The sequence below is a fragment of the Strix aluco genome, chromosome 4 (assembly GCF_031877795.1).
Source record: "Strix aluco isolate bStrAlu1 chromosome 4, bStrAlu1.hap1, whole genome shotgun sequence".
NCBI classification, from domain to species: Eukaryota; Metazoa; Chordata; class Aves; order Strigiformes; family Strigidae; genus Strix; species Strix aluco.
In genome coordinates this window covers 13,182,174-13,205,371 of record NC_133934.1, presented here as the reverse complement: position 1 = coordinate 13,205,371, position 23,198 = coordinate 13,182,174, and the positions used below count along the sequence as shown (strand labels likewise).

The 23,198-nt window shown below is 41.3% G+C and overlaps 1 protein-coding gene and 1 pseudogene across 1 annotated transcript; both read left to right on the top strand.

The window, feature by feature from the left end:
- Positions 1 to 12,003: 12,003 nt before the first annotated feature.
- LOC141922605 (endogenous retrovirus group 3 member 1 Env polyprotein-like) lies at positions 12,004 to 21,247 on the top strand. Its single transcript, XM_074822048.1, has 2 exons — positions 12,004 to 12,508; positions 17,735 to 21,247. Exon 2 carries the CDS (start codon positions 17,805 to 17,807, stop codon positions 19,329 to 19,331), a length of 1,527 nt encoding a protein of 508 aa, XP_074678149.1. The 5' UTR covers positions 12,004 to 12,508; positions 17,735 to 17,804; the 3' UTR covers positions 19,332 to 21,247.
- On the top strand, positions 13,001 to 14,555 carry LOC141922604 (uncharacterized; annotated as a pseudogene).
- Positions 21,248 to 23,198: the final 1,951 nt, after the last annotated feature.

The following is a 23,198-nucleotide window of genomic DNA, read 5'->3' as shown; positions in this document are numbered from 1 at the left end:
AAAGCAGCTCTGCAGAAAGACCTGGGGGGTTCTGGTGGTGATCACGAGTCAGTAGGAACACTCTCAGAGCAATGAAAGCCAATTGCATACTGGGCTGCCCTGTCAAGCCAGCAGGTCAAATGGTTATTCCCCTCTGTTCGTTACTTACAAGACCGCATGTAGAGAAGTGTTTTCAGTTTTGACCTCCTGTGAAAGAGAGAGATGAATAAACTGGAGCAAGTCCAGTAGGGAGTGAGTAAGATGGTTAAGGAGCTGCAGCATACGAAAATTAAGGAAAGTTAAGGCAGTGCAAGGCAAAGTTGAGAGCGCTGTACTTGTTTACCCTGGACAAGTTAAAGCTAAGGGAGGATTGAACTGCAGTCTTCCAGTACCTTGAGGAGGGATATAGAGAGGACGGAACTCAGAACTGCACAGTAAAAGGACAAGATGCAGTGGATACAAGTTGCTACATAGAAAATTCAAAGGCATTAGGAAAATGTCTTAGATATAAGATAATTTTATTTCACAGGGGGGCTGCTTAAGTACTGGAACAGGTTGCCCATAGAGGTTGTGAAGTCTCCATCCTTGCCGATATTGTAACTTGTTACATCCCTGAGTAACCTATTTCACTTTGGAATGACCACGTTTTGAGGAGGAGGTTGGGCTTGTCAATCTTCAGAAGTCTTTTCCAACCTAGCTATTCTATAAGTACCCCATTCTGTAATAAGTCTTCACCTCTGGACATGACATTCTTCTGAAATGTAGGAGATGTAGCAAGGAGATGGGAAAGAATTGTGAGGTTTGGAAGTTATTCTGTGTGCTTTTGTAGATTTTTTTAGATTTTAGGTTAGTCCTCGAGTCAGCTCTCCTGATTTCCATGGGTGTGTTGATCCTTAGAAGTATCACAGAGCTCAGGTAATGCCTGAATAGCATCATGGTCCAGTGTGCAGGACACAAGACTGAGCTGGCTTCTGGATTTGACCATGCTGCTGCCTTGATAATGTACAAGTCACTAGTTTGTTTTCCCCTCCCATTCCTTCCCTATTTAGACTGCAAACTTTTTGGATCAGGAAGTTAATTTTTGCTAGTTGTTTCACACACAGCATGCCAGGACCTCATATTGGGTAGGCCAATATGTAAGTGCAATTTTTTGTAAAACACCATCTGAGGTGAACAATGTTGTAAAAATGCAAAGTGTTATAGCTGTAATTTCTCTCAGACTATTTGTCGTGTAACACTGAGAGAAAATGAAAGTCCTCAATGCTGTACTGCTCCCAGTGAGAGACTTGAGCTCATATTATAAATGGAAATGTTAGCAATGATGACTGGAGACTGGTATTGAATTAGAGTAATCTGGAGGAGAGAGGCTGAAGAGTCTTGTTACAATTAATGGGGCAAGACAACAGAGAAGAATTTGTATTTACTCATAAGACTCTGCTTGTCCCTTGGCTCCCTTTTCTTCCCTCCTCCCAAAATAAAAATAAACCCACAGGGCTTTATTTGGGGCTGAAATCCTTATGTGACTTGGTGGAAAACTTTCTGTTGATTCTGTAGTGTTAATTCCTGGAGGGTACTGTGAACCCTTGACTTCCAATTAATGTTGATGTAAAGTGCTCACAGGATTTACGGGCCAGAATTAAGAAAAATAACTGATGTGGACTGCTGCCATAGGCTCTTGAGATTCTCTTGTAGCCAACTTTGCTGCCACTAAAATTGTTTCTGGCAAAGCACTGCAGCTTCCTTTCTTTCCTTTCCCAAGATGGAAGGAAATGTCTGATCACGCCGTGTGTACATGTTCCCTGCAGCTTCTTACAAAAGCAGCTGGAACAACTGTTGAAATGAAGCGTTCAGAGGCCCAGTGAATAGTTCTGGTTGTGTTGCCACCCATGAGGCAATAGAAGAACAACCATAAAGCCCACTCCATCGCCAGGGACAGATTAACTCTGCTGTGGAAGAGCGCTGTGTTACTACTTTCTTCTGGGCCATGCAACTGTGGGTATGGCTGGGACATGATATGGTGCTTCAGCAGTGTTAAATGCCTGAATAGCCCCCCTTTGCTCCCACATACAACATCTGCCAAGCTAATTTCTGACCATTGGATAAGGGAACTGTGAACCATGTTTGCTGATTTCCTTACCTTTCCCAAACTGAAAGCCTACATCCGAGACAGCACAGGACAGGGCTGAAGCTTTTAAAAATATTTGTTCCTAGCAATTATTTGTCAGAATTCACTGTTTTCTTAAAAAAAAAAAAAAAAGAAAAAGAAAAAAGGATTCTTACCTACTGAGAGTATAAAGTTGTAATTTAAATTACTCTGGAGATGGTATTTCTAAAATAAATACTAGTCTTAGGTTTATATTAACTTGTCTTTTGCTCAGTTTTGCTCTGATAGAGCTACTGTGAACATATGGCAGGTGACTTAGAAAGCTCTGAATTTTATTTTGTTGCTGCCCCTGCTTGTCTCATTATTCCTCATGAAGTTCCAGGATGTGATCTATGAGTAATTTGTAATTACATGTGACTAGAAAGGTAATGCTGGTCTTGCAGATAAATCACAGGACCTGATGGCAAGAGATGTATGTTCTTTCAGCTTCATTAGCTTTGTGGCCTCCAGCAAGCCACAGGATTTTGGTGTCTTACAGTACCTATCTGCTTAAGTGGGCTCAGAAGCCCTGTCAAGTACAACAGAGACTCAGTATTTATATAGATTTGGTGAACTTTTAATGGACCGTTGTGTGATAGTTAATGGTATGATTTTGTAGATCTCAACCCAAAATTTAGAGCTCACCCAGGTAGCATGTTTCTGGTGAAAACATTGCTGCTCTTCATTCTGTTGTTTGGAAACTGGCTTAAAGTGCATGCAAGGCAGGAAAAATAGCAACAATGCCTGAACTGAGGAGATATGATACAATGCACCTTCCGCCTTTATGTTGTACCAACGTTGCTATCTGTAGTAACAATAAGTGTTTTTATGATGGTCAGTATTATAGTGTAGCTTCAGAAGAGGAATGTTATATCCTTCTGAAATTAATAGGCTATAATCTGAGTATCTTGACTGAATACATAGTTGAGAAGAGATGTCTTCCAATAGCAAATTTTCTGACAGAAAATTCTTGACCTGTAATAATCCTGGGAAAACTGATCTACAGCTTAATTCTGCACACAAAACAATAGATTAATAGATGGCCAGAAGTAACCTGATGTCTTTATCAAAGACAGCATTCCTATTGATTAAGGATTTTTGTGATTAGTTTGTTCTGTTATAGACTATGATAACTGCTGTGCACGGTGACACCTGGGAAATAGCTAAAAGAGAGACTATTACAAAGCATAATCTATCATTTTTCTTTTTTTGTTGAAACATACTTGTGATATATCTTACTGTTATGTTTGCTGAAAAAGAAATATCTGTGCACATACTTCTGTAAAATTTAGTTGGACTTTTATGAGTAGTGTATTTCTATGTGATAAAGAGAGGGAGATAAAGTGATAAAGAGAGCCAGAAAGATCAGTTGAACTGTACTGATCCCAAACTGTATGCTGGAGTCACACATCCATTTAACTGCAGTATGGAGAATTCTGATTCCTGAATACATTTTTTTTGGTATGATGATTTTTAAATAAGCCTTTAATGTTTCTGTATTTTTAAGGATTTTGTAGTTTTCTTAAAAGTATATAGGACTAATGGATTGACTTGTAGCATAGAAAAGGCTGAGTAAAATATTTTCCTTAAGCTTATGGTTCTGGTACCTTTACGTGCCTGTCCTAGTTCATTGAAATTCATTGAAATTCATTGAAATTTGTGTTGATAAAAGTTGGATTTGAGAACAGATACTAACCCTGACATATTCACACTCCACAAGGATAACTCCTTACTCCTGTTTTTTTACAAGTGGTCTAATTAATTTCAGTGGAATTTGTCACAAGACTCAAGATTTCTGATGGGTTTAGGGGCTTTTAGATTGAATCTAAAGTAGTGCAGTCCACTTCTCGATGCAGTTTGACATGAATGTTGTTCTAAGCTTTGACATAGAATAGCATAGCTGTGTGCTGTTAATCAGCTGCTGTGTCCCACTCCATGTGTTTGCTTGTGATTCCTGTGTCTTCCTTTAAATTTTTTTATTAACAGGAGGTGTTATTGGTGTTTATCAGGTGCTTTGAAATCCACATATGAATGGTGGTGTAAAAGTGAAAAGCTGTTCTTTGGCAATGCCAGGGAAAACAGGCATTGCTTTGAATGTGGCCCATGGAATTATTCTCATATCATTACTTGGCTTTATGAAAAAATAAATAAAACAATGGGGTGTGACTGGGCTCATTAGAAATATATTTTGTTATTAAGCATCCTATAAAGAACAGACTGTAATATCAATTACTGGCTTCAGCAGTTTTGGGAAATGGGAGTGCCAAAGTACACGAAAGCCAGTATGCACCAATGGTATAGTCATTGATTTTCATGGGACCATGGGAGTCAAAAATGTAAATTGATATTGCAGTGATAGTGATGTCCTGGGTAATTGACCATTTAAGTGGTTTGGTAGTAGTCCTGGAGGTAAGGGAAGAGATGCCCTTCTTTGGTGCCTGTTCCATATTAATGAGTTTCATACTTAGTCTTTTATGCTTGTTTCATTTATAGTAGAGCTCTAAGTACCTGAACTTGACTTGAGAGCACTTGGCATCTTGCAGGATCAGGAATTGTGCCTGCTGAAGCTTGCTGCATTTAATTTAATTGTATCATTTTATTCACTGTTACTCACTCCATCTATCCCAAGGGGAACACAGGGAAAGGAAAAGAGAAAGGAGAGAATGCCAGTAAACTATAATAGCAGAAAGAAGGAACTTATTTTAAACTGCTTTGAAACATGCTTTCTGTAAGCAATGTTGTCCTCCCAAGTGGCAAAGGGCTTAACTATTGAGGAGAACTGCAATAAACTTGTGTTTTCTTCCAATGGCATAGCACAGTGTGTTGATAACACCTACTTAGAAGCACTGTCTAAAATGGCTTTTCTAACCTAGGGAAATTGTCAAGTGGAGCGGACCCAAAACCCCAGAAATCCTTATTATGATCATAATTTATAGTGAGGGTCATACAGAGGGTTAATAAAAGACTTAATAGATATTTGAATAAAAGACAAATTGGCAATTACATCCAATAGGTTGCTTATGATCATTGCCTTTAACTATACGTTAAACCTAATGATATTGTCAGCTGTAATATGTAAATCTTATAACTATACCATATTTATAACATGTTATAGCCATTTAACCTTTATAAAATATTTATAAATGGAACCTTATTGTAAGTATAGCCCATATTTTGTGTCTTTGGTTTCCACTCTGCAGCATGCTGCTTATTGTGCAGATCAATATTGTCTTATTGCTTCCTTGTATTCCCCCATCTGCCTGTATGTAAGAAGAGAGGATTTTCTTTAGGTTAGTATTGCCATGCTACTGTGGAATTGTGCAAATGTGTTTAATAACGCGCACAAGTATTCTGAATGGCTTCCGAAAGATCAGTTCAGGAAATGCCAGAATGAATGTTGCCTGTCCCAAAAGAGGCACATGCAATCCTGATGTGAAGGGCTCCCATCTCACAGCGTATGAAATTGGGAGTTAAGCCTCTGTGTGATGTTGTACATGAAGCAGTGTTCCTCCTCTTCCTCCTGTGCTTTGACAGCCTACCACATGGCAGGACCAGCATGACGGTGTGGGTAAAAGGAAGATCCAGGCTCAGTGTCATGTCATTTGGTGGATTCACTGTTAGCCCACTTCGAAGGAGGAGAGTAGTTTTGAAGCAGATCTCCCAGTTGTCAACACTTACTGCACATTTCTTTGCATCACAGAGCATCTGCAGTTTGGATGAGCTAGATTGCTTTCAGATGAAGCTAAACCAGAAGATCCACTGTGGGTATGTACTAAATATGCCCCAATCCCTAATAATGAGGACTGAAACCATGAATTGCCCTCAGCACAGTGATGTTTCCCCGCATGAAGCAAATGCACACCAACAAAAGGCTCTTAGACAATTAAGAGTTTGTGCAGCACTCAGAAAGTGCTCCTAGTGCTATATAAAGGCCCATATGGCAAGTATGCCTTGATGTTTGCTGCTGTTGACCACAGATTAGTAAAGCCTTGTTTATCAATTAGAAAATTTTGAAAAGAAAATGTGAGTTGACAAACATTTTTCTTCAGGTATGCAGCAGATTGAAGATTTTTACTTAACTTATAAAATAGCTTCAAATGCTGTGTTAGGCATTTGGGGTGAATTAGAATTTTTAATTCAATTTGGTTTGACAGAAGTTACACAAAAGCAGACATTTCATAAACAAGACAGATGCTATTCACGAGTCTGACTCTAAGACCATGAAGAGTCAAAATAATTGTGTATTACTCAAATAAGATCTTAAATTAATTTATTTTTGTCAACAGAGAGAAAATAACAATGCACGCCACCAATAAAAATTAAAGAATACAATTATTTAAGGTTTTCTACTTGGTCATTCAATTTATCATTAAAATCTGTGACTATCAATCAGCATAGCTACAAATTGTCAGTAATTCAAAGGCAGCAGCAGAACTTTCTTACTCTTCAGACAGTCTCAGTATTCGAAGATAGAAATTTCTGTGGCAAAATGGGAAATAAAAGAAAGATCTGTGGAATGACACTGATGATTATGTTTTCAGTAATTCCTCAGTGGTAAAATGCTTATCGAGCAGTTAAAGCTGAATTGAAATGTGGCTACATATATTGAAATGCTAACTTACTCTACAGGAAATCACATTCATTTCAGCATCATGTTCAGTAATGTGGTGGTTAGTCAGTCTAAGACTAAGGATGGTCTTTTGCTTTTTTAGTTTCTTCTTTCTTACTGCTTGTAAATTTTCTCTGTATTTTTAGCTGCAAGTAGATAAAAATAAACTGACCACCATAAGGAAATTGAGCCAACAAAAGTATTTTACCTTTGGATATGAACTTAATGGAGAAACAACAACAAAAGCCCTCAGAAGACTCAGAATCTGGACTGGAAAGGCTGAGCTATATTTTTAATTGTAACACTTCTAAATTCTGTGCTGTTACTTCAGGTTGTTTCTCAATGGATTTAAATGGTATGTGATGAATAAAATATTGATTGGTGGTTTTGGATGACAGATGCTTCTAAATCTGAACAAACATAACTAATATGAAATTCAAATTCTGATCAAACAAAAAATTAATATGAATTTCATATTTTCTTGCTTTTAATAAGCACAGATGTCTTGCCAGTGGCTCAGGCTCTGTCAAGCATCACTGCATCACTTTTCGTGGGCTCAAACATAAAGGTATAGAGATCTTTCTATGTATGTGCCTTGCATGCAGAATCAAACTAGTTGATATTCAGGCATAGCTGATGTGGATTTTCTTGAATGGTGATTGTGGTCCTGATGTAAAAACCCTGAAATTCTTTGCTTTTCCAGTACAATAGGCATTTAGTAATTTAGGACCAGAATGGTCCTAGTTCATCAGTGAATCATGTCCCCTGGTCTTGCAGGCAATTTGATCGTATAATCCCTTTAACAGACTGATGCAGCTTTGTGCCTCTTACTGCATGACAATGGATAAAAAAGATAAAATTGATGATACTTCTTTTATCTTCTACCACATTACTGAAGATTAATATCCTTGCCTAAATAAACTACCGGTTTAGTGAACGATGAAGTATATGAATACAAGAATTGCCATGTAGGGCAAAATATTGTGTGTCTAGTCCAGTATCCTAGGTTTGACAATGTCCTGTTCCAGAGGTTTAAGAAACTCTTCTCTGAATCATCACACAGTGACCTTCCTCTGGGAAAGGCATTTTTCTAATGGCTGTCACTGAGAAATCCACCCAAATAGGAGATTTAATTTTTTTTAATCCTGCTGTATAATTTATGTATTCATCCTGTTTATATAAGCATATACGCTTTTCTTTTAATGTCTTATAGTGATGAGTTTCAGAGCTTAACCTGACGATTTTTATATTTTAAATATTTCTGCTTTTTACCTTCACTATTTCGCTGATTGAAGGTATTCTAAACCCTGACTGATTGTGGCTATACCACTGATTACTTTATATATCTCCATCATATGTCTTCTTGTTGGCATCTTGCCAAAGCACTTAGTTACCTCCATTATTTTTGAAAATACGATGCCCAGAACTAAATGCACTATTTCAGCTGAAGGCATATTAATGACTAGAATTAAATGACATGCTGACATTATTTTTATTCTTTTCTGTATCATTCTGTTACAGAAAATAAGGCTGAGAATCTTAGGAATCATCTTTTCCCCTCCTTCTCCCATAATCCTAACACAGTTTGCCCCTTTATTTGCAGTTGTGTGTTGTGTGTGATTTGTATTCAATCTGTTTACTGTAGTGCTCCTGTCTCTTTCCTGAAAGGTTCTAATTAGTTTAGAATTTATCAGTGTCTAAGTAATTCAGACAGGATTAATGTATAGTGAACTGTGTCTGTATTAAAATCCTCATGTGTTGGATTGCTGAGCAGATTTGTGAAAGCATGCAATGCCATTCAGTTCTAAGGCAGTTTGATGTGGTAGTGACCAAAAATTTCCACTGATGTGAATGGAGATTGTGGTGGTGTCAACTTGGTATTTTTTTCATAATTGCTATGTTTTTAGGAAATCTTCACCAAGAGGCCAAGGATGGTCTGTGCAGGTGTCTCTGAGAGGTGGGCTGGAGTGAAGAAGCTGACACTGCTGCTCGCTCTACATTATTAATTCTAAAAAGACCCCAGGGAAGGGCAAGAAAGTATTTTTTTAGTCAGTCAGAGACTTAAATGGTATTTCAGCCCTCCCCAGAGTGATGTCCTGAGTGTCTTTTGCTCCTTGGTTCAGGCCACTATGTTACATAATTCCTTTAATAACCTAACCAAACTCAGCCTAAAGATGTGCTGGGCACTGTGGCCATGGCCAAAGGATCCAGCAGTAATAATAAATTCTGATTAGGAGGCACCTACGCCTGAGGATTATAGCTTCATTAGCTGCAATTAGCATGAATATGCAACAAGCTGAAATATGCCCAAGAGTGCAGGATGAGAAAAATCTGAAGAAAATTACCATTTACATCCCATTGCCTCAAAACACTTAAAATAGATAATAAATATATGTCTGTACAGGAGCGATACAGTGTACAGCCTATTACCTGGTTGAGTCCTGATGTGCATATAGATACGGAAATCTCATTTCATGGCAAGAATGTACAGAGCATATTCAAAGAATGGAACAGACACAACACACTGGGTACATGAATTATCAGTATATGAGTATATTTTAAATTGGTACAGATAGTAGATACATAGTAGATTGATATGTCTAGTACATGTACATAAGTATTAGATGCAGGAATAAACTTAGTCTTACTCCATAATTTACTCTTCAGTCTTTCAACAGGTAAGCTAAGGGTCTAAATGTGAATGAAGGGAAAAACTCTGAACTTCATACACAGAAGCTGTAATTCAAACAACAAAGCAGATATGTTTAAGAACATTTAATAAGTAGTCATTAAATAGAGTAAAATCAAAGCTTCCAACACTTTTTGTATGTTAAGATTGTAAGTTAGGATAATAAAAGCTTCAGTAATGAGGATCAATTAAGCGAAGTCACATGCAGACCATAAGTAACAGAACATTCACCACCACTCTAATGAGAGGGCACTTGATTTTAGTAGAATGTGCTTTCTTTCTATGAAATTAATTATGCATGTTCTTAATCTTTTAGATCTAGGATTTTTAACAGGTAGTAACCACACCTTCAGGTGGGTATTAATTATATGGTAGAGACCATAATTTCTGGTGTTATCAGTTGGTGACTTTTCCCAAATCAAGCTGGAACAGACTTTGCACCTTATTATAAAGCAAAGGAGCAGGTAGGGACCATGTGATGTTTTAGAACAGTAGGCAATATAGAGAAGATTGGTGCGCAGCAAAAACTCTAAAACTGAAGTTGTCACCCTGCACGGGGCTAGAACTCATTGTTCAGAAAGTTAATAGTTTGCAGGTCCTTTTCCCTGGTGAGCGTTATTAGAAGTTGACCATCACTATGCACTAGGAAGAGTTTGATACATTTTAACCAAAATTGTTGCTGAAAATGTCCAGTAACTAATAGTAATCTATCCAACAGATACAGACTTTCTTTCTGCAGTTCTGTTTTTGCCATTGTGTCTTTAATCCTATTTGTCCAGAACACATACTCCAGTCCACCCTCACAATTTCTGAGACACTGAATCATTTGATTTCTCTAAATCCCTCTGTGACTAGATGATGAATTCATGTAACTCAGTAATCTTGCACCATTTCCCTCACTGAAGTAACATATTCAATAAGAGGGAGACTGTAACTAAGCTTGGTGCTTTTGCACCAAGTTTCTTGGGAACCAGATGGTCACGTGGCAGACTTGCTTAATGTCTTGCAAAAGTGAATTCTATTTCATGAAATTAATGGGACTAGGACATAATTCTAGTAGCTGTCTGGCTAGTTTGGTAATGCCATCTGAAAGTAGTGGAAAATGACATGTAGATAATTGAATTTCACAGCCTGTGTTGTTATTTTGTTATTGCTCCATATCTGAGTGTAGCTTCATAGAGACAGAAAGGTGAGCTTGCTGCTCTCGCCTTTTACAGTTAAGTTACTTTGCATTTTAAAAGTTAAAATGGTGATACAAACAGAGCAAAGGGATATAAATAGAGCACTGTCTCTCAATATACAGTAACAGATGTTTTGGGAAAAATAAAAGAAACAGGGCAAATACTGAACAATCTTTCCCTGGTGCCATCCAACCTTTATGTAAATGGCAACTTAGGGACTTTCAGACCTGGATGTTTCATCTGTACCATGATGCTCAAAAGCCTTGGTGTGCTGTTACCTCTCTCTAATGTCTCTTTATACTTCTGGCTTCAACAGCATCTCATGTGGAATTTAATTTTCTTAAGAAGTGTTTCATTTTGTATGTTTTAGACCTGCTGCATGCTGAATTCACAAGCAGCTTTCTCCCTACCAATTATTTCATAGACTATAGTGTACTCCTCCAAGTTCTTCATCCAAGCCAAGAGTCTGACTAGCCTCTTCTCATACAGATGTTGCTCATACTTCCAATCATCATTGTTGCACATTTCCTTCTTCTAGGTCTGTTACATCCTTTCTGAGATGGGAAGATCAGCGCTCCACACAGTATTTAAAGTGTATGCACACCATATATATATATATATATGTACAATAGTGAAAACTGTCTTTGCATCTGTTCTCAATTTCTTTTCTAAAAATGTGGCCATCATAGGAGAAAGAGAGTGTTTGAACACCTTGTCATGCCATTTACAATCAGCTGTGCAGTTCATCCAGGAAGACCAGACCTTACCCCTTTGATCTCTTCTAATGCACCCTTTCCTGGTCTTAAAGAGTTTCAGAGCTCCCAAATGGCCAGATTCTCTTTACTGGATATGACTAGCTCTGGAGCAAATACTTCTCTGACCTGTAATTCCTTTAGCCCTTTCACTTCTGAGCCTCACAAACAGCTACTGCTGCCTGCTTGCTTGGTGAAACTGCTGTTCCGTGTGATGTATGCAAAGGTGCTTCCCAGTTTATACATGCCAGCAGTCTCCTTCTCCATTGGTTTGTTTATCTGGCTCCTACTGCTTTCACATGCATGGAGTGCCATGTTCTTCCTTCACTACCTGCTCCCCTTTCAGGGTCTTCCACTTCTACATTACTTTGCTTGTATTATTTTTCACCTTCTGATCTTTTTCAGAAATCAATGGTGAGAATTTAATGTGATGGGAGATTGGAGGTCAGTGGCCCATTTTGTCAAGCAGCATACAAACTTGACAGAAAAGGTAATCTTAGTTCATAAGAGCTTACTATATAAGTTAAAGGTAATGAGGGGCTGTGACAAGGGAAATGGAGCAGAGCAGTGAACTGTAAAAACCAGAGGTAGTCACAATGGCCCTACATGTAGATGTAAGTCTCAGTCGAACCTGGAGACCTTGTAAGGAACTGTGTTAGACATTGTTTGTCTCAACATTGCTGCTCCGCGACCACCACTTCCCACCCCCAGCATCCTGTTGTTCTAAAGGAGTACGCTACAGAGTCCCCGACAAAACCATGACGTCCGCTCAAAGTGAGAACAATGACAGCCTTGGCAGTGCCTGCCAAGCCGTACCTGCGCGCAAGCTGGGTGCGGGGCGAGGAAGACGTGCAAAAGCTGAAGGGACCGCAGGTCGACCCCCCCCCCCGCCAGCACGGCCACCATGAACACCTGGGCATGCGCGTATGGAGGACCACGGGGCGGCACATATTACAATGAGCTCCGTGGAAATGGGCGGACTCTTCGGGGAAATCGTGGGGACTAAAGGACTGCGTACTCCTCTCTTGGTGCCACCGTCTTTGCAACCTGCTTCGACACCTGTTACCTGGAGCTGGGACCTCGGCGGAGCTTGGAGCACCACCACCTGCACCGAGGCCAAGTCTACGGAACATCGTTGGATCCCTGGTGGTGGCGGTAATTAGCTGCATCTCTACCATTTTCTGGCTTAGGGATTCTGACTTTCTCTTTCCTTTTCTCTCTGTCCTATCGCTATTACTAATTGTTACAGGAAATAAATTTTACAAGGTTATACAGCATTTGACCTCGTTTGTGTCTTAATCTCGCTCTTGGGATCGTTTAAGAACCCGCCCCGATATTGGATCGGGACATTTTAAATTGGCGTCACGGACAGGATCCCTTGAGACGAGAGTGCTGTACTATCTTGCTGTGTTAGATGCAAACCTCTCAGGATGAAATAACCCCCTTTGTGTTACACTAAGTTGTGACCTCCTGAGACTGAACAGGGGGTACTTGCATACCCAGGTGTGGCCCTCTCAGGACGATAATCCCCTTTGCATTGCTTTTGTGTTAAATTCAGATTTGGCCTCCTGAGAGTGAACAGGGGAATTTGACATTAAGTGTGTAATACTCTGTAACTGAGGAGTTGTTGTTTTGCTTCGAAGAAAAATGAGTATTGCTTTAGAAAAACCCTCAAAAGAGGAAGTACCCAAAATAGGGAAGGAAACTTTGTTTAAATTGTTAGAGAAACATAAATCAAGACCTTCGGTGCCTGGAATGGATTGGGCCCGGGGGAATTGGCACAACTTACAGGCTGTTACTGATAGGATTGTTGCTCTGCAGAAAGATGCAAAAGTCAGGTCTGGCAAGGGCAAAGGTTTTATATGTGCAGTCCTGGGTGCCAGTCTGGCAGCTGCGGTGGAAGAGAAAAAGCAGAAGTCGTATCAAACTGATATTGTAATAGACTCCCTGCAGAGGGTCATACAGACCCTGCAGGAACAATTGAAAGAAACCAAAGAATTTCTAGAGGAGGAGAAAAAACATAATACTAAAAGATGAATTGAGGGAGCAACTTTTGAGGAAGACGGATACACTGGCGAAGGCAGAGGTGAAACTTCTGGAGAAGGGGATACGGCAAATTTATCCCCAAGGGGATTTGCAAAAGGCAAAAGAAACCGTAGAAAGTCCCCCCCACATGTATCCGTTGGTTAAAACAGAGTATGTGTACGAGGATGATAGAGATAACCGTCCTCAGGTTATCACCAAAGAAATCCCATTTACATCAACCGAATTGGCAAAGTTGAAAAAGGATTTTGCAAGGACTGCAAAGGAATCAGAGACAGAATATGTGTGGAGAGTGTCTTTGTCAGGAGGGGATGGAATCTTATTGTCAGAGAAAGAAGCAGAAGGATATTGGGGTCCGGGTGTGTTTTTAACTACCGGTGACCACCGAGCCCCATGGTCATTAACTCAGAGAGTTGTGTACTGGGCTGGAGGGCTGAACCCCTTGGAGAGGGGGGATCCCCTTGCCATAACAGGTACGGTGGATCAGTTAGTGGAAAGTGTGCAGAAGGCAGCCTGTCTGCAGATGATGTATGATCGAGAGCTCAAGCCTAACCAAGGCTCCCCGATGATGATGCCTGTGGACCCAGAGAGAATGACTCCCCTGATACGAGGACTTCCTGACTCCCTAAAACCCATTGGCATTCAGTTACAAGGAAAAATTCAAAATAGTTCTGATGTAGAAAGAATGACGGCCAGTCTTGAGGGGATAGTGACTCCTGACCACCGACAGCCAGGGAGGAAAGTATGGACATGGGGAGAGGTGGCCCAGGAACTGATTAATTTTGGGAGAAAGTATGGCCCCGTTGGCAGGTCGTCGCGAAGAATAGAAACCAGGATTTTATGGGCTGCAGAGAAAATTATTGGTTGACAATCATCTATGAGGAAGGGCCAAGGCCTGGGATCACCCCGATTTCAGAATTCTGGGAGAGAGAGACCCCTAACTCGACAGGGACTGTGGCAACTAGGGCTTCAGAAAGGCATTCCCCATGACTTGATGGATGGGCTTACAACGAAAAAATTAGAACAACTTGTGCAGAACTGGTCAGGACAAAGGGTCACTTCCAGACCAACCCCAAGTGCCCCACCAATCATAAGCGATCCACCCTTGATAGACCTTGGGGAGGAACCGGCTGGAGAAAAGAAGGTGGCGGGAAACTAGACCCTCCGCCCCCCCAAGGTGAGAGGGGAGGCTGAGGATGGATGTTTATTAGACAACTCACCTGCAAGCCGAAAGGGGACTTACTCATAACTGTTGCTGCAGGACCAAGGAAAAGATTAGTAACCTTTTTGATTGATACTGGGGCACAAATTACCGCGCTAACGCGGACTGAAGCAGAACAATGTGGAATTCCGATTCCCTCGAGAAACTTAATTGTCCTAAATGCCCTGGGAAAAACACAGTCAGTACCTATGACTCCTGTGACACTGTGGCTACCAGGAGAAGAAAGCCCCGTCAACACCATGGTAGCCATAGGAGCTTTCCAGATGAATCTTCTAGGTATAGATGTTTTGAAAGGTAGGCAGTGGCGAGACACCCAGGGAAACTCATGGTCATTTGGTGTCTCCCAAATCAGGCAATTGGCCGGAACATCAGACACAGAAGTGCGTTTATTGCGAGCGGCACCTACCCTGCCTCCCTCCAGATTGACAAATGTGAAACCCTACCCACTGCCTCTAGGAGCAAGGGAGGGAATCACACCAGTTCTGGAGGATTTGAAAAAGCAAGGTGTTGTGGTCCCCACTCACTCTCCCTTCAGTTCACCAGCATGGCCGGTCCAAAAGCCAAACGGCAAATGGAGATTGACAATAGATTACAGGAGACTGAATGCCAATACAGGTCCACTCACATCTGCTGTACCAAACATTGCTGAATTGATAGCAACCATTCAGGAACAATCCCACCCTGTTATGGCAACAATTGATGTTAAAGATATGTTTTTTATGGTCCCTTTACAACCTGAGGACCAGGATCGCTTTGCCTTCACCTGGGAGGGACAACAGTATACTTTTACACGACTCCCTCAAGGATACAAGCACTCCCCCACGCTGGCTCACCATGCTCTAGTGCAAGAATTAGAAACAATTCCCAGAAAAGCAGAGGTAAAGATTTACCAATACATAGATGATGTACTCATAGGAGGGAGTCAGGTAGAAGAAGTTGAAGAAACTCAAAAGGATATTATTGCCCATTTAGAAAATATAGGATTGACAATTCCACCTGAGAAAATACAGACCCCCTCAAGTGAGGTAAAATTTTTAGGAATCTGGTGGAAGGGAGGCATGACGTGTATCCCACCGGAGACTCTCTCCTCTCTCGATCAGATCAAGATACCAGAGTCAAAGAAAGACTTACAGCATGCATTGGGGTTGCTTGTGTTTTGGAGGAAACACATACCTGATTTTTCGATTATTGCCAGACACTTGTATGATTTACTGAGAAAAAGAGCCCAGTGGGAGTGGACTCAGGTCCATGATGAGGCTTTACAGTTGTTGGTGTTTGAAGCGACTGCCTACCAGGCCCTGGGTCCAATTCATCCAACAGACCCGGTCCAGATTGAATGGGGGTTCGCCAAGACCGGATTGTCCATCCATTTGTGGCAAAAGGGTCCGGAAGGTCCAGTTAGGCCCATTGGTTTTTATTCTCGTAGCTTTAAAGATGCTGAAAAAAGATATACAATTTGGGAAAAAGGCCTATTTGTGGTTAGCCTAGCTCTGAGAGAAGCCGAATGTACCGTTCGGCAACAACCTTGAGTTCTCAGAGGCCCATTTAAAAGTGATCAAAGCAGTTTTGGCAGGAACTCCTCCCCCTGATGGGGTGGCCCAGAGAGCCTCCATGCGAAAATGGTATGCACAAATAGAGCACTACTGTGAAATCTTTTCTGTAACCGAAGGAGCCACGAAAGTGCTAAATATACAAGATGAGGTAAACCCAGATAAGGAAACACCCGAGCTTTTGCCAGTAATACAAGTAGCTCCTCCGTTTTCTGGACAATTGCAAAATGTCTGGTTTACAGATGACTCATCAAAGCGGGAGGGGAAGATTTGGAAATACCGAGCTGTGGCACTTCAGGTAGACACCAAGGAACAGATCATTACTGAAGGAGAAGGTAGCGCACAAGTAGGAGAACTAATTGCTGTGTGGAGCGTTTTCCAACACGAGGCTCAATCTGCTTCTTCTGTCTATATCTATACTGACTCTTATGCTGTATTCAAAGGTTGCACTGAATGGCTTCCATTCTGGGAACAAAATGGATGGGAGGTCAACAGAATACCTGTGTGGCAAAAGGAAAAATGGCAGGATATCCTTACCATTGCCAGACAAGGGAAATTTGCAGTAGCATGGGTAGCATCTCACCAGCAGGATGATACCCCAGTAAGCCGCTGGAATGCTGAGGCAGATGAACTAGCCCGGCTGGCTCCCCTACAAAGCTCCCAGATAGCAGAAGATTGGGAAAGTCTGTTGGAATGGCTACATGTAAAGCGGAAACATTCAGGAATTAAGGACCTCTATTGTGAGGCACAAGCCGGAGGGTGGCCAGTGACCCAGGAAGAATGTAAAACTTGTATATCTTCCTGTGAGCAATGCCGTGTCCGTCTGGACAGACAGCCCCTGGAGAGTGACCCTCGGCACTTAAGAGAGGGAAAAGGCCTATGGGAGGCCTGGCAGATCGATTACATCGGTCCCTTTCGAAAATCAGAAGGAAAGCATTATATACTGGTAGGTGTAGAAATAGTATCTGGACTAGTGCAAGCTAAAGCATGTGCCAAAGCAACAGGAGAAAACACAATAAAAGCACTTGAAGAATGGTTTGGAATCTTCCCCAAGCCACACTCAATCCAATCAGATAATGGCTCACATTTTACAGCCAAAGTGGTCCAAGAGTGGGCAGCCCAGGAGGGAATTTCGTGGGTGTTTCATACTCCCTACTATCCACAAGCAAACGGAATTGTGGAAAGAACAAATGGTCTACTAAAATGCTTCCTCAAACCGCATAAGCCAGGATGGGCTGAGCAAGTGTGGGATGCAGTGACCAGCGTCAACAGTCGCTGGGGAGTAAACGGATGCCCGAAGATCACGGCATTCTGTCCAAAACCTCCAACAATTATACCAGCCCCTCATGGTCCTGATCACCCTAGCAATCCATCTCATTTTCCAGGACAACCTGTCCTGGTCGAGCTCCCTACAGTGGGCAAAGTGCCACTGGTGTTGGACACACCCCTTAACAAATACACCTGGAAGGCAAAAGATGCCTGTGGGAAAATCCATAAGATTCACACGAGATGGATTGTCCCCTCCTTCTAACCCGAGAAGCGAATTTGTTTTTGTTTCACTTTCAGGAGGAAGCAAGCGACACAGACGCAGCTACAGAAGGAGTGAAGCAGACGCAGATTTTGGTGTAATCTGATTATGATGTGTATGTTAATTCTTGTTGCATTATGTTGGGGACTTACCTATGAAGCTGAAGGGAAACCAATTCCCCCACCTTTACCCAACCCACATGACCCCCTTGAGGATAATGAATTTGTTCTGTTAGCAAAGACTGTAAATCAAACCTTTAATCTAAGCCACTGTTGGGTTTGTGGAGGACCTCTAGGATTATCAAGCTGGCCGTGGGTTTCTATACCGCTCTCCCCATCACAGATTGTAAGCAACTATAGCGACATTGCAAATACCACCTGGGATGATAGTGGAACTTGGCCAGTCCAATTCCCAAATAAGGGCAAATTTTGTTTAAATCGCACTCAGAAAGGAGGAGTTGATGTAGGGGAAAGTAGGTGTCAATGGACACTCACACATAAATTGATTAACAAAGATAGAGGCATTTATGTATGGTTGTGGCTCAATGAACAAGGACGCAGCAAAGGATTCAAAGGGTTTTGGTCAAACAAAAATGAAACAGAACATGCTAAATTACAGGGAAACAACTTTTTCAACCAAACTTGTAAATGGAAAAATGACACTGGGTCTTGGTACTGTACCATCCGGATAAACAATCACCTAAATGAGGTTTTCAGCCCTCTGGGAGATAGAAACACAACCTATTTTCAATCCCCAAGGACTGCAGAGGGACCTTTTGCCAAAGGTACCAAAGCCAAAAAGGGTCATTATTGGGTATGTGGACATACTGCCTACAAACAACTACCAGCAAACTGGTCGGGAATTTGCTATGTAGGGATCATTCGACCCCTGTTTTTCCTCCTTCCAGAGGCAGATGGTCCTCAATTGGGAATAAGACTATATGATAAGCTAGGGAACAAAAGGACTGACCGCAACAAGCGATCTGTTGAGTTTAAAATAGGTGGAACTCAAAAGTGGGGGGAAAATGAGTGGCCCCCTGAAAGAATTATTGAGCATTATGGGCCTGCCACTTGGAATCCCAATGAACCAATATCAGGGGCAAGAGAACCAATTTATAACTTGAACCGTATAATTCGACTACAAGCAATTCTAGAAATTATTACTAATAAAACTGCTAATGCTATAGACCTTTTAACTCAACAATCTCAACAGATGCGCACTGCAATCCTTCAACATCGTATGGTTTTAGACTACCTATTAGCTGAAGAGGGAGGAGTATGTGGAAAACTAAATGTTTCTAATTGTTGTCTGAAAATAGCCGATGTAGGTGAAGTAGTCCTTCAGCTAACCATAGACATTAGGAAACTAGCTCATGTCCCCGTTCAAACATGGAATGGCTGGAGTGGTGATCTATGGTCTTGGCTACTCGGAGCACCATGGGTAAAGCAGCTTCTATTTTATCTCATATGTGCATTTGCTGTCCTGATGTTTTTGCCGTGTATTATTCCTTGCTTTATTCAGTTAATCCAACGTGTTGTTTCTAACATGCAATTTATATCTACTGTCGCACCTGATGGTGTAAAGCAGATTCGTATCGTTCACCAACCAAAGCCTGTAGCTGTATCAATCATTTAAATTTTAAGCTTAGGATAGACGTTTTTAGGCCTAAACCGCACATGTGCTCTGGGCTGGGGGCGTCCATTTTGGCGGATCCCCGGCTCAGGCAAGTCCGACCACCATTTATTCTCCGGCATTGCAGCTTGTGATAACAATTAGAATGTATGCTCTTTTAATACCTGATTTTCTGGCTCTTACTTTGTTGGCTATTGCTGTATTTACTCTTGCGTTTTGTATGTTTTCATCCGGTAAGTGTCCATGTAAGCCGTCTTGTAGTTGTGCTGTCTCATGTAAACAACCATCTCCTTCCCCTCCCCGCCGCCAAGGACCGAGAGCACATTCCTCGGTCCGCCCTAAGACGGGACCAAGGGCACATTCCTCGGTCCGGTTTGAGACAGAGCCGAGAGCTCATTCCTCGGTCCAGTTTGAAATGGAACCAAGACCGCATTCCTCAGTCTGGGTTGAGATAGAACCGAGAGCGCATTTCTCGGCCCTGGCTGAGACACAGCTTTAACTTTGTTTAGTTAAAAACCTGTTAGTCAATAATGTTACTGTTATCTTTTTATATGTTTATTTAGAATGTTGTTAATGTTGTTATGGATAGTGTTGTTTATTTACCTTTAAGTTTGGGAAAAAAGTTTCTAGGCCCTAATGATGCATGCACAGTAGGAAAAGGGGGCAGGGAAAGGAATTTTTCCTGCTGCGCATGCTGATCCCAACTGCAGCGGACGGTGTGGACGGCCAGAGACTCAAACATTTTGTGGTATTTTGGTTAAAACCGCGGGCAAAGATGGAAGAGGTGTCAGATTTGATTTTGATTCACGTTGTAATCTTTGCTTTCTTAATCACTATCCTAATTGTTATGCTTATTCTCCTTTTTTGTCCCTGTAAATGTCAATCATGTAAACTGCCATTATGTTCTTCTGTCAATTCATTGGAGCCTTAAAATTAGTTCATAAGATGCTTTGGCTTTATAAAATTGGTTAGCTTTATGCATGATATACCTGTTAAAGAATATTATTGGTTATTGGTTATATGTTTGTTAGTTAAGAATGTTTATATTTGTTATCAATGATATGTTTGTTAGTTAAAAAATGCTTATACCTGTTAAAGATATTGTTAAAAACATGTTGATTGAAAGAAAAGTTGTTGGAAATCTCGTTTGTTATTGTATTTTGCGCTTTTCTGGTCTTTCTCTCTCTCTCTCTGTACTGTTATCTTTATCGCCACCACGAAGACAGCAATGTTGAGTCATGGGGTGGTGTAAGGAACTGTGTTAGACATTGTTTGTCTCAACATTGCTGCTCCGCGACCACCACTTCCCACCCCCAGCATCCTGTTGTTCTAAAGGAGTACACTACAGAGTCCCCGACAAAACCACGACGTCCGCTCAAAGTGAGAACAATGACAGCCTTGGCAGTGCCTGCCAAGCCGTACCTGCGCGCAAGCTGGGTGCGGGGCGAGGAAGACGTGCAAAAGCTGAAGGGACCGCAGGTCGACCCCCGCCCCCCGCCCCCCGCCAGCACGGCCACCATGAACACCTGGGCATGCGCGTATGGAGGACCACGGGGCGGCACATATTACAATGAGCTCCGTGGAAATGGGCGGACTCTTCGGGGAAATCGTGGGGACTAAAGGACTGCGTACTCCTCTCTTGGTGCCACCGTCTTTGCAACCTGCTTCGACACCTGTTACCTGGAGCTGGGACCTCGGCGGAGCTTGGAGCACCACCACCTGCACCGAGGCCAAGTCTACGGAACATCGTTGGATCCCTGGTGGTGGCGGTAATTAGCTGCATCTCTACCGTTTTCTGGCTTAGGGATTCTGACTTTCTCTTTCCTTTTCTCTCTGTCCTATCGCTATTACTAATTGTTACGGGAAATAAAGTTCACAAGGTTATACAGCATTTGACCTCGTTTGTGTCTTAATCTCGCTCTTGGGATCGTTTAAGAACCCGCCCCGATATTGGATCGGGACAGACCTATAGTTCTAAAATGTGGTGTGGAAGGAATTGTCCTTGTGTTTATAGTAGACAGGATCAAACCTTTGATTCAGGTACCACTAAGCACTAAGATAAGAGAGTGTTAAAATTGAGACAATATTTTCTTGTGCCTCAGACCCACGTTCAAGTGAAGACTTTAAAAGAAAAAAGTCTCTGCAACTACAGCAATAAAAATACTAAATAAAAACAGTAAATACACTGTAAAGTTAATACAAGCACTCCCTATCATAGTGTTATATTCATGGTTTTATGCACAGGAAGTCTTTTGTACCCATGACATGATAAGTTATTATTGATAGATGAATCACCTGCTTAAAAAAAGCTACAAAATATTCCACTACTAACAAACTTCTACCTGATATATTTTTATCCTCATAATTTTTTATAGTGTCTTAACGTAAGGTGCTATTGTAGACCTGTATGTACAACATGTAAGGTGTTTTGAGAATAATAAATGAAAGCTGCTATAGAAATAACACAGGAGTGCTTAAGAATGACTTTTAAATGGTTCGTTGAAGTAGATACTGGAACAGCAATCTAAATTCTATCAGACAAGGTAATGGAGGGTAAAGAAGCTGGAAACCAGAGTGACTGGAAAACTAAATAAGCCTGAAGTGTAGAAGAGCTTTGAAAAACTATGCAAATGGGCCAGGAATCTAATGTATACATGAAGGACTGTAGCTTGAAGGGAGTACAATGAATATCTGATTGAAAAGTGGTCAAGGAAGACCAGAGCCAGAGGTGTTACTGAGGGCTTTTGCTCTGGATGCATGGCATCCGTGCAGCTGAGGGCTAAATTTCCATCTGTGGTGTTTTGATTTAACATAAGGCCTATACACATACAAAAGATGGCTAGTAGCAGTCATCAGGTGAATTCTTGGCTCCAAACCAGGATCAGTTGTACCTCAGCCATTCTTACAAAGCGTTGTTCTACTGGTCCTTAAAAGCCTGCATGGGGATCTGCAGTCACCAGAGGCATTCTCTTCCAGGTGTTGGCAATTCACCTTAGGGAAGTTTTCCTGATACCTCACCTTAATATTTCTTTCTGCACTTTGGACCCTTTAGTTCTAGCCACATCCTTAGCTGACAAGAATGAGAAGTTGCTGCTGTATTAGCTTGAATCCCAGGCTTCATTTCTGTGCTCCCAGAGTCATCCCTAATGTCTGTATGATACCCTTGGGCTCCGGTCTGGAGTGACTCACTCACCTCTGTAGACAGGGAACTTAGGTCATTGACAAAATGCTACAGGTGCCATATTTCTGTCTAAGTTATTTGCACAGAAATATTTGCACATTGGCCTGATAGTTACTGGTAGCTACTATTTTGACTGATACCCTGGATATCTAGCAGCCAATCACAAATGTGTGAATCTTCCATATTAAGCCTGGAAGAAAATCCTGGCTTCAAAAGGAGAACACATCTTAGAGAAATCCGTGGGAATACAACCTGGGAGGGAAACATTCACAGCTGGTGAATTCTAGTTTGAATGTGCTTAGTCTAAAGTGTTCTGACAATGGAGTGCTTACTGATAGTTATTTGAGAAATACATAATAAAAATAGCAGAGAGGCAATTTCAGTTCTCATATGGAACAATGACTGAAAAAGTTGCTCCCAGTGCTTTTCTAGAATTAGACAAGTATTCACTTGTCTAATTTAGCAATAGTTAGCAATAAAAATAGTTCAGCAATAAAAAGTGGTCTAAAAAGAAAGCTTAGCACCACAGTCCAGCCATGTGACAAAGTATTCTGAGTGAGTGAATCACATGTGTATCACAGTGGAATCCTGTGGTGGTTTTATAGATTTGGTGTTTATTGATGATCTGGCTGCTGTTGAATAGAGTAAAGCAGCAGATGCTATGTTGACATTTTGATTGAGGAGAAGAC

What these genes read in the sequence shown, in the direction of transcription:
- LOC141922605 (XM_074822048.1), top strand. Translation starts at nt 17,805, where the DNA reads ATGATGTGTATGTTAATTCTTGTTGCATTATGTTGGGGACTTACCTAT.